This window comes from Peromyscus maniculatus, chromosome 5, assembly GCF_049852395.1.
Source record: "Peromyscus maniculatus bairdii isolate BWxNUB_F1_BW_parent chromosome 5, HU_Pman_BW_mat_3.1, whole genome shotgun sequence".
Taxonomy (NCBI): Eukaryota; Metazoa; Chordata; class Mammalia; order Rodentia; family Cricetidae; genus Peromyscus; species Peromyscus maniculatus.
The window spans coordinates 69,946,271-69,958,484 of NC_134856.1; the positions used below are offsets into that span (position 1 = coordinate 69,946,271).

The 12,214-nt window shown below is 44.7% G+C and overlaps 1 protein-coding gene across 1 annotated transcript in view; it reads right to left on the reverse strand.

Moving 5' to 3' along the window:
• Gad2 (glutamate decarboxylase 2) overlaps window positions 1-11,708 on the reverse strand; it is a 69,467-nt gene extending 57,759 nt beyond the window's left edge. The window contains exons 1-6 of the mRNA XM_042278010.2: window positions 11,230-11,708; window positions 10,488-10,547; window positions 10,157-10,306; window positions 8,951-9,184; window positions 4,447-4,537; window positions 3,874-3,986 (exon numbers count right to left, since the gene is read on the reverse strand). Coding sequence (XP_042133944.1) covers window positions 3,874-3,986; window positions 4,447-4,537; window positions 8,951-9,184; window positions 10,157-10,306; window positions 10,488-10,547; window positions 11,230-11,305 — 724 coding nt within the window. The 5' untranslated portion in view covers window positions 11,306-11,708. The remainder of the gene's footprint in view (window positions 1-3,873; window positions 3,987-4,446; window positions 4,538-8,950; window positions 9,185-10,156; window positions 10,307-10,487; window positions 10,548-11,229) is intronic.
• Between the last annotated feature and the right edge of the window lie 506 nt (window positions 11,709-12,214).

The following is a 12,214-nucleotide window of genomic DNA, read 5'->3' on the forward strand; positions in this document are numbered from 1 at the left end:
TTCCAGGGAAAATCCTTATAGCTTTCCTTTGAACTGCATCCTCGGACTCAAAGATAGAGCTAAGAGGGTTCAGAGCAGCATTGGACCTAACTACAGCAAGAAAAGCACCTTAAATGCCAGGCATGATGACACACACACACACTTAAGGCCAGCCTTATCTCATAGTGAGTTCTAGAACAACCAGGACTACAAGCAGACCCTGTCAAAAAAAGTGGGGGGGGAGTAGAAAAAGAAAAACACCTCAAGGAGGAATTTTAATTTATTTAGCTCTTGCTGGGGAGGTCTGTGAATGGTCATATTATGTAGCATATGCTGGCTTTGAACTCATGATCCTCCTGTCTCAGCCTCCCAAATGCTGGAATTCATGTATGTACCATTTTGTCCATCTTGAAGAGACTTTTGAAAAAAGACTTTTTTCTTCCTTTGCTCTCTAGTTTGTGAGCATAACCAGTCGGCATTAGGCCTGTCAAATCTTGGTACTGTGATGGTGGTAAAGAGCTATTTCTTTCCATTCCCAGCAATACCTTATGCTTGAATGGAGACAAATAAACTACCATTAATGCTGCAGGCTGCTAATGGTTCTTACAGAATACAGGATAAGCATCCACACTCATCTCACCATTCTCTGTTTATTCTTCTGAACAGGTCTTTTCTTTCAAAGATATCCCTGAGATACGATTGCATTCATTAATGCAATGCTGTTTGATGATGTCAGCTTCACATGGAATTACATTTCCTGTATTTCCCCAAGACTGTCAAGAACTTCCTATGACAAAGTTTTGCTCTACTCTGTAAGGAGCATCTCACGTGACAAGCAATGAAACTTTCTGCAGGATGTTTGAGAAGCTTAGGAATGTTGCTATCCAGGAAATATGAATGCACATGAATATGCTGGCACAGAGAACATAAGACCAGAAGGCAGAGTGGAAGTGTCATCTCTCTGGCCCACTTCAAGGAAGAAACTCTTGGGACTATTTCATGGATAGTTTGATTAGTCTGTTCTTCTAGTGACTGAGGAGCAGGCAGGCAGACCCTACCAGTTTGAAGGGTCCACGAGTCCCAAGCTCTGATACAGGCAGGCCACTTGGTACAAAGCAGCCACTAACCAGTCCTTGGCATCTCTACAGTCAGAATGCAGGCAGTTACTACCTTGTTGGACCCTAGAGATCCAGGACAGAATTAAACAGGTCAAGTATGTTCAGATCAGATGCCCAGTTGAAAGACAGACGGTGTATGATGCTGGACTCAAAGCAAAGCTTTTGAGGACATTTCACTCTAGCTATGATTTCTCAGTCTTAGCACTAACTGACATTTTGAGCTACAGAATTCCTTAAAAGCAGATTGTTTTAGGCAATGTGGGATGTTTGGCCCCATCCATGGCTTCCAGTTGCAAGCAGCATTTTCTTTCAAGTCACGGCAACTCAAAATATCCACAGATATTCCTAATGGTTCTTTTGGGGGGGGGGCAACATTGGCTCCCTAGTTGAGAACTGTGGCTCTTGTTTCATTTCCCAGTCTGAGGATGGAGGGGGTGGGGGGAAGAGGACAAAAGGAAGGGGAATGTATACAAAGAAAGTGCCTTTCAAGTGTAATTATTCTAGAAGCTTCCAGCCCTGACCTCCTGCTCCTCATTTTGCACCTCAGTCATCCTCCAGCCAAAGGCTTTTCAGCCCTGATGATGATGAAGAAACTTGTGCAATACCACATGAGGATGAGGATGGATGCCTGAATCCTACAACCGTTAATGATTATGTCAGGAAAAGATCTGTGACTAAGCCAGGCCTTTTCTCCCTTAGAGAGAGATCATTTATGACCCGCCAAAGAGTAGAGTACTTTTTGACTCTCAGGTGTAGATAACATGACATATACAGAATTCTGGGAGTCTTAAGGGAATTTCCAGGAAGCACCAAGTCTCTGGATACTAGTGGTGGGGTTGAACAGAACTGAACAACAGTCAAAACAAGTTGAGCATTTTGTCCAAGTCAAAGACCCAAGTCTTGAGATTTAGTCCCGGAATCACAGGCACCTGGGTTGTGCCTATGATACTACTATTCCCACTCTCATCACTCAACACTTTAGCCCAGGAGCAAGACTAGACTCTGTGTAGTAAAACATCTACCAGGAAATAAGGGCGCTATGAGCCATCACTTTTCTTGTAGGAAGTTGAGGAGAAACAGGTCCCCATTGCTTTTTGTTGCTGTCCCCTCTGACTTTGGGATATTTATATTACAATATAACACTACATCTATGGCTTTCACACCAAGGTGAGAACATATGCGTCTTTAGGCTCAAAGGAAGACACTACATAGTCTCCACCTGATAATTTGCCACCATCCACAGGGTCATACAAAACCTAGCAGAGTCATCAATGAGGAATTTTTTCTTGGGGTGTATGTTTTCTGGGGCATGCAGTTTCCAAGACAAGCTAGATAATTAGGCATGCGCCTTATCTAGACAAGTCAAAATTTCATAGTCAACACATTCCCACTTCTAGGAACCAATAAAACAGAAACCAGGTTGTTTGTTTTTGGCGTATCTCAGGGACAGCTCAGCCCCACAATCAACCTTATAAGAGAATGAATAAGACAGGAATGATGTTGACATCATAACCCTTGTAATTCTACCTAGTTCTTCATGAAAATATGTCTTTAAGCATCGGTTTCCAACAATAAAGACCAAGCCACAAACTTAGCATCAAAGGAAACTAAGTTCTAAATTGCCTAGAAAATGAAGGAATCTATCACGACTAGTGTTCAATGAGTAGGTTTTTTTTTTAAAGGCTATTTTTTTTGTTCCATTTAACTAACACATTTTCCTTTAGCATCTGAGAAGACATGCTATGCACTTAAAAACATAAAATAACAGTTGAGAGATGGTTAGACAGACATATGTAAATCTTGTCCTTGAGGCTACTGTTGCTTGGCCATTGTTTCATCTTCACACTTATTTCTTCTCTCACTTCTCACCTGCCTCTGCAGGTTTGCTTAAGAGGGATCAGAATCTGGCCAGGCTGTGCCGGACAAGCGAGGTGTGGCTGTGGCCTTTCCTGTCCGACCCACCCACCCATCATAGCGTACTGAAGACTGGCTTCCTCTTACTGACAAGGTTCCACTCTGACACCAGGCTTCTTTTGCATGGGTCAGTGACTTCCCCCATCACCCTCCTAACTGCTCTTTCATCTATGAGTCAAGTCAAGGTCACAATCATGAGCTAAGGGCACAGCATTTTGTTTCAGGTTGATTCTATGGGCTGGGAGAGGTGTAAGTAATGGAGCTTAGGATGTGGTGGCTGGTATAAAAGGCAAAATGGAAAAGATTGGATAAAGAGCAGGAAGGAAAAAGACCTCAGCAAAATCACCACACTCTTAGCTCTAAGGAATCATCTCCCATGCACTGTTTGCCTCCTTTGAAATTAGTCTAAATCCACTTTGCTGCTCACTATTCCAGAGACTAGAGAAGGGACCGGGCTCTACTGAGGAAACACGCTTCAATACACACTGTCACACACTGGGTGTCGTATTAAATGACTCTTTTCATTTCACTAGTTCCGGGAAATGCAGCAAGGATGAATTTTCTTATTAGCAATTGTTATTCTTTTGTCCAGAACTATCCATACATCTCCTATGTAGGGTCATGGTAGAAATATAGAGTAAATATCATGTCTGATTATACTCTGTTGAGCACAAATAACTGATTTTTAAGCAATAGTAAGATTGAAGGTGTTTTCAACGGACTCAGCCACACTTATTATTTTGATAAGGACATACATAGCCTAGGTACCTTAATCATAAACACAAAATAGATGTTTGATCTTAAGTTTATAACACAGCATATCACAAGAACAAAACAGAGAAAAATTGAAATATATATATACCAGGAGAAAATATTCCATCTCCAGAACCCCCTGGCCAGCCAATGATCTCTCTCATTTTCTTTAGTGTGACGTATTCTAACAGCACAAATACAGGAGCAATCTCATAGGTGAACCTGAAATGTATAAATGACCATATTTTATGTATGTAGCTCAAGTAAAGTTATTTGCAATCATAACATCACAGAATTTCTTTTTTTAAACTTACATTTATCGATGCAAGGATTATAACATTAAATATATGATTATTTGTAAAAGGATTTCCAAAACATTGCTCATTTTTATGTTGCCATAAAGCCAAGATCTTCAGTTATTGTCATAACGTGCAGGGGTAGTTTATCATATTGAATACAGAGCACAACATAATGGGACTATGCAAAAATGCAACATTGGGCTTTATTCTTTTCATATAACACATTATTTTAAATCAAAATGTTAAAAAGTCTCATATTAACATTTTGAATAGTTTGATAAAATCAAAGACATATAAAGGCATTAAAAAAACAAGCCAGAGTGAGAACACATGATACAAAGAGATTTACACAAAAGAGGTTTTTTGTGTAATCAGCTACTCACATGTTAGTGTTTGCTGTTGATGTCAGCCAGTCTGCTGCTAACCCAACCATATCCAATCCAGTAGACAGCTGATTAAAATATCGGGGATGCCCTGAATAAAAGAGAATTAGGATTTCAACCAGTGAAAATAAATGTTTCCCCAATACATGTTTTTTTTTTTATGTAGCTAAAGGATCTTGAAAGACTCTTCAGTTATAAGAGATGCATATTCAGAAATCTCATATGCAAATGTACTTGTGAGCACAAGACACATGATCACGTGCACACATGCACACACACTCAAGCAACCCTTCTTCCCACCAGAGGCTACTTAGAGTTTAGTATTTCCCAAGACACACTCTAAAGATCATCTCTCAAATAGGCCATTTAAAAATAATATGTGCTTTGCAATGTGGGGAGTAGATCACTTCACACTATACTTCCAATATTATTGCAAACTAAAATGTTATGGTATCCCGAATCATTTTTCTCATTTGCATTGTTACTGCTAACAGTCCTTTTGTTGAGCTGTTTCGAGAATCAGTCATACCATGACATCCTTCTGGCATGCCAGCATTCATAATAATATCAGTGACAAATGACTGATGATTACAAAGACAGGGCAAAAATGAGAAACTAGGACACTCTGCCGAGTGATTTGCCCTGGATTCAAAGGTAAGGAATGTCTAGAGATGGCATAGACAAAGCTAATTCTGGACAGTTTTTTTTCCTGTCTGAATTGTGATTACAATCAACGATCAACAAAGCCACCTCTCAGTTGAGACCTAGAGCAGAGATGAACACAGATCTGTGAAAAATATAATCAATGGCTAGATTGGCCCATTAAAAGGATTATCTAATCAACTTCTAGATTTCTCTAAAATTCTGTAAATGGATTGACATCCATATACCCTCTGAGGCTATTAGTTTAAAAATGTGATTATGAATATCTCATGAAGAGTCTGTTTTTTCACCTTGTCCCATGGAACCCTATCAATAAATCCATGTTTTGTTTAGCAACAAAAATTTGGGAAGCAAAATTATGGAAATAGCATTTGATTAAAAAAATGTTATCTGTCACTTGCTAGACATCTGGTGTCTGTGATGTGAGTCTCACATCCTAAGCATGGGCGAAACAAGATAAAGACAGAACTGGAAAAAGCATATCGCTTATCTCAGGGACTGAAAGTCTCTCTTATCAGCCCTGGGCATGTGGCTAGAGAGTTTGACAATGGGGATGGATGGGCACGGGAAGGAGCACATTTTAGAGGGACTGGTTTTTGTTGCCTCCGCCCCTTTTTTTCTCTTCTGCAGGCCCTTTGACTCTGACCTCATCAGTTTACTCATTCAGAAAAGGTATAAAGTCCCTCAGCTGCTGCAGATGCTATTGCAAGATGCCACCCCCTTCTCTCTGCCTCATTGACTCTCCATTTCATTGCAGCCCGAAGGTGACATCACAGCCTACTTCTCCCTCCAGAGGGCCCTCCACTCTGCTGTCCCTAAATCATTTTTGAGTGAGGAAATCAATTCAGATTGATAGCTTATATGCATTTTTAGATGAACCTACCTATTACCACACAGGATTTAACTCTGTGGAAATTCTAGCGTGGTAGCCTCCGCATAAAATCGAGAGGAACTGTAAGGTGTGTGCAGGAACTCTGGACATCAGAACTCTAGTACACTCTGATTGAACAAATACTCTGGGTAAACTAAACACAGGTTTGATGCTTCTGTTACTGGATTTCCTTCTCTCCATATAGTTTTTGGCCTTGGTCTACAATTTTGTCGGACTTTCTCATGCATCACAGATTGCATTCACTGATAATGATGTGAAACTACAGAGGGAGATAGTCTGACAGGTCAGAACAGCATGTCCTTTGGGGTTCTGGCAAAAATATCCCCCTAATTACATTTGTTCTGCTCCTGTGGCCCCTACACACTGCCTCCAAGGGATTCTCACTGCATCCATCCAGGGCTGTGTGAAGGTGTGAGAAGCTGCCTTTGAATCTGACAGCAGTTCCAGTAGCACTGGGTATCCTACTGCCCCTGGCTCATGTGGTATGAACACACCGAGAGGGCCATGCTCTGCTTCAAGCACAGGAAGGCTCCTGCACAGATTAGCAAATGAGTCTCAACGGATCTGCAAAAGCTAGTACCTGGCAAATGAGACCTGATGCTCACAGTCAGTTGGAGAGGAGCCAAAAGTCTCTAAAACTGCTTTTTGTGGACTGACAACCTGCAGAAGGGTGCTCCTCCTACACTGGCTTCTGTTTCTTTTGTCTGAGTGTTCTCTTAACAATGGGAGACTACATTAACATTATCCTGCTTCTCCTGGCCACCACAGCTAAAGGGAACAATCCCTGCAGGTGCTAGTCTAGAATCCTAACCATCCAAGGAAGTTACCAGTTCTAGCCTTTCTCTACAAGTAATATGAACAAGACACAGACACCTCATTTAAAAGTCTTCCTCACTGCCCTCCAATCCTTTCTAAAGTTGGAGGCCAAATGGGAATCAGGTTAATGACTGTTATCAGGGATCAGGTGACATTTTTATAAAATGACCTCCCAAGGATCACAAGAACACTGGATGGTGACAGGGAGGGTGACTGTTTTGATAGACTATGTAGTACCAGTTGACAAAGAGGACACTAACAGCATAATAAGCCATAAGCTTGACAGTTGAGGACAAAAGCTGCCTGCTGATGATTTTTTTGCAGTGCTATTCGGGGATGTATGGACAGAAGACAAAATATGGCATGAGTAATATAGAGATATCCATCTTAATCATCAGATTTTAAATCTTCACTTTAAATAAAATGCACTGCAGCAACACTTGACTAACAGTTTAAAAAAAAAGATATAGTAAAAATCTAAGAATTTCATTGATCCATTTACTCCTCCTTGACAGTAATAGAGCACTGATATACAGAACTATTACTTCCATTGACAGGCAATTCTCATTATCTTAACTCTAAATTGCATTTCAAAGACTACCAGCTTTTAAGAATGAAGATGTTAAAAAAAAAAGAATGCATTCTTTCTTATTTGTGAGCAATATAAATAACAGATAAATTTAGCAATTCACCAATTTACCATTAGCGTACTTAAATGTCAAATATGGGGGATGGGTCAAGCAGAAAAGAGTTCAAAGCATTGCTCAAGGTTGCATGGATGGATACATGAAAAGCAGGTGGAAGCAGAGTATCACTTCATGCCTGGCATGTGTATCCTGGGGGTTTTTCAGGAGCACTAGTGGATGATATCTAATAAACCTCCAAAAATTATAATCCACAGAAATCAACAAGTTACCTCATTTCCCTGCACATCTATTTCCAAGTCTACAGCCTTCCAAAGTGGACAATAATTATACAATAAATCAGCTTCTCTAGGCTGCCATGTAAACCTTTCTCCTCTGATAATATAAAGAATGTTTGGTGGGGGGAGGCTAAACTGTTTTTGTAGCAAACGTTCTTAAAATGTTTGTTATTTGTTATTCTAATAAGTCACCCACAAAATGGTAGCATAAAATACGGAGTTTGCATGACTAATACTTCCTTAATATTTCACATTTATTAGTTGCCAGTAAATCTTTTAAATTCTACAAATCACCGTAGATCTTCCAGCCTTCCCTCCTCCACCTCGGAAAGGCAGTCATATTTATCACTTTAAATCTGTTTCTCTCTGTATCAAAATGATTAGAGACAATGTAAAAAAAAAAAAAAAAGCAGGACACTCAGGATCTGGGTGGAAGAAAGCTTGGGAGGGAGGCACTCAAAAGGATATTGCACCGGAATTACAACATCATTTTATCCTGTTTTAAAGGATGCTATGAGAATCCACTGAGCATAACATGTTTAAAAAACGGACCCTTAAAAATGTCAGATATTCTTATCCACATACACAATTGTTGCGAAGGAGACAAACCCTTATGTAATACTGCTGGATTGCTAAGCTAGTCTATACTGTAGTGTGTGTGTGTGTGTGTGTGTGTGTGTGTGTGTGTGTGTGTGTGTGTTTGAGCACGCACTTCTTTCAAAACAGGGGAAAAACTGGAATTCAAATCTAAAGTTTAGTCACTTGAAACAACACAACGCCACAACATTCTCCCTCCAGCCTGAAGACTGTATAAGTTGGTTAGTTGGGGTTCCTGATCAGTTCTGTGCCAAGGAAATTGCTAGCAGCACTGGATTCGAGGTCAGGCTTACTGGATCATATCTTTAGTCTTTATAACTGTCTTTTCCACATTTCCTTTCTTTCTCCATTTTGGGTCGCTTCTACTGGCCCCTGCTGACAAATGGTTGCTTCTACAACCTCTGATTAATCTCCGTGCCAATCTTCAGATTTACACCACAACGACGGCTCTGACATTATTAACAAGATTAATCATCATAATGATTATTTTTAAATGAATGTAACTTTGCAGTTTTGAAAATAACACGATCCAACAGAAACAGAAACGATTTTATAGAAAAAAAAAGAAAATTGCAAAACAAAAAAAAGCTTTATTATTGCTGGTTGCACAATACCTGTTTTAATTGCATATTTTAGAGTTGTTTGGCAATGCGTCAAAATTTCCTCCAAATTTTGTGGTTGGTCTGCTAATTCCCAATTATACTCTTGAAGAAGCTCGTTGGGATAGTGGAAATCAATCACTTTAGTTGATCTATCAAAACTTTTCACCACATACTGAAGCAAAATGTTCATAACATCTTGCAGGAATGCCAGAGTCGGCCTCTCTCCATCACACGCTGGCAGCAGGTCTGAAGAACGGAACGGAAAGGACACTTTAGATTTCACTAAGCAAAGACCCAGGCAATCACGGATCAGGCACTTTCTCTTTGAGTTGGATTTATTAGCACTCTAATCACAGCGTTTCAGAGGCCGAGGTAAGAGGGGAGCTAAGAGCTGGAGGCCAGATCTGGTTTAAGGGCTAGAAGACCTGGTTTCAAACAAAAACCACAGCATCTGGAAACACAAACGGACAAAACCTCCTTCCGGAATTAAAATTTGCATTTTTTATACGTAAACATAACGTGTTGCTTGGTTTATTCTTTTCCAGAAATAATGGCTCAGCTTGACTATTTCACGGGCGTGAAATGTTTGTCCTAAATGTTCTGAGTAAATAATTTTAATTGTCAAGACTCCATGTCGGGAATGTTTGAGAAATGCCTTTGGGCAAACCAGGAAAAGAGGATCATGAGAAGTCATGATCTCTGACTTCTGAAGGCCAGATGTTGTCAAAGTTGGAGTGTGTGGGTGTGTGTGAGCGCGCTCCAGCGCTGTTTGGGAGACTGGGAGTCATGCAAGCGGAGGTAAAATTGAGCACCCAGGGCTCACGTAAACAGAACCGTTTCTCAGTGAAATCACGGTTACAAATTACTCTGGATCCAATCGAACACCCTTGCATCCTTGCAATTCCGAACTATCGTGGAGGACATCTGGAAATTTGCCCTACCCAGAGGCTGGGGCAGCGCAGAGAAGCCGACTTCGGCACACGCCACGGCGGCTGCCACCTCCAATTCTCAAGCCTGCGCTGGCTCGGGGCGCTGTGGTCCGCCACTCGGACTGGGAAATGTTAGGGCCGGGTTCTTAGCGCGCTCCAGCCCGCAGACCCCACGTCCTTCCAATTCCGTATAAGATTCTCAGAAGGTCCGCCCCCACCTTCCCCCTTGGAGACTGGGGGTCAGGCGTCGGCGGGGAGGAGCGCGGACCTGGCTAGCAGGCACCTTTACCTGTTGCGTGCAGAAACGCGTAGTTGACATCCGCTTTGGGGCAGCTGCAGGGTTTTTGGTCGCAGGTGCAGGCGACCTTCCGGGTGGCGGCCCGCGGGGCCACGCTCCCGCCATTCTCCGCTGGCTTCTCAGAGTCTCCATAGAGCAGAGCTGGACAAGAACACGGAGCGCAGGGCCTGGGTCAGCGGGCGACAGTCCTGGCTCCCTCATCCCCGCCCATCGGCAGCCCAGGACTCGGCCCGCACGGGCTGCGAGCCTGGCGACACGTCTTCCGCCAGCCGCGAGCCCCCGACCTTGCCCGCCCTTCCCCCCCCAGCGCGCCACCACTCACCGCACAGTTTGTTTCCGATGCCGCCGGTGAACTTTTGAGCTACCTGGCACCAAGCTCTCGCTGCAATCGCCAGGCAGGGGGACAGCGAAGCGGAAAGAGAACAGACGGGCGAGTGAAATTTCGTTCCAAGTGAACGAGGTCTTTAAGTCGGGGATCTGGGAACCCGGCGCCAACCCCGCCTGCGGCCGCCGGCGACTCTGCTTTCAGCAGGTGGGGGAGCCCGAGGGAACCTGAGTCCAGGACCAGCCCTCGCTTCACCGTGTCCGAGGAAGAAGCCCACACCACGGCCCTTCGCACTTGTTCGCCAGGTGCTCAGGTTTCCAGACCCTCCCTGAGGCGCCAGAGCTGCCTTTCCAAGACCCCAGGCTGTCCGTTTTGACGCGCTTGCCTTCCAGACCCCAAACACTCTCTCTTTCTCATTTTGTCTTTCTTTGCCCCATGGCTTCCCTGCCCAGGGTCTAGAGGTCCCAAAGCAAAGCCCGGGTCCTTGAAGTCTGTGGACTCTTGCAGATGCTGCGGTCTTTAAGGAGCCTATGCCGAGATACCCCGAGCCTCTTCCCAGGGTACAGAAGGCTGTGGAGGTTTGGGGTTCTCACACAGTTACGGACTTAACCCAGAGAGCAGGGCGAAGCGCCCAAAATAAGTTTCCTGTTGCAGATGTCAAAGCTTTGCTCATCTGCGTAGCCTTGAAAACCCCAAGCCACCCACAAAGCTCTCCCGCTTCAGGTCCCCATCGTCCTACCTGTACCCGGGTTCTCAGGATCCCCGGAGCCATCTTCAGATCCGAAGGACCAAAAGCCAGAGCCGGGAGAGGCCATGGCTTCTGCAAGACTGGCGCCAGTCGCCTGCCGAGTGGCTGCCGGAGAGCTGCCTTCGGCTCGACCCTGCACGCGCGTGCGTGCGTGTGTGAGTGTGTGTATGTGTGTGGCAGGAGGAGGGCAACGTGCGGGGACTGGCGCGTCCGCGCGACGAGGGTGGGTGTCACACAGGGACAGGAAACGTGCTGTCTGCGTGTGCCAGTGCCCGTGCGTGTGTTCGAGTCAGGGCATAGGGACGCGGCTGTTGCTGGTCGCCGAGGTTAAATGGGGAAGTCGCCAGGATCTTCGCAGTCTGGAGATTGGAAAAGTGGAAAGGGCCCTAGAGATTTTTAGGGAGAGGGAGCTTGGTGGGGAGATGAGGGAATGACGGAGGGGAAATGAAGGCGTTGGATCGTGAGGTGTGAGGCTGTGCGTTCTAGCGCGAGTCAGATGCGGGGGAGGGAGGCGTGACGGCGCACGGCTGACCCAGCCACAGGCTCTCCCCGCCCGCTTCTGCCTGGACGCGCTGTCCAGGGTGCTACCGCAGCCCCCTGCACGCTGGCCCTGGCCACCGGGAGACCAGGGAGACCTTGGCGACACTGGGAGGGTGACCGAGACCGGTTTTACGTGTGCATCGATTGGCTCATTGTTTGAGGGCTGGCTCTGGCTGCGGCCAAGCAAAAGCGGTTCTTGCGCCCGCCTGCCTTCCTCCAAACCCGCGCCGCCGAGGTCGCTGTGACCTCAAGAGCCCAGGCCACCTGGCCGCAATCAGGCCCAACTTCAGGGCGTGGGGAAAGTACCAAGGGAGGGGGGGAGATGGAGAGGGGGGAGATGAGCCGCCTACACGCCGACGGACTCATTTCATCTCCTCAGCAGAGCCTAACGTCTGCCTGCTGAGCTGAGCCAGCCTGGGGGGCGCACGGTTCCTGC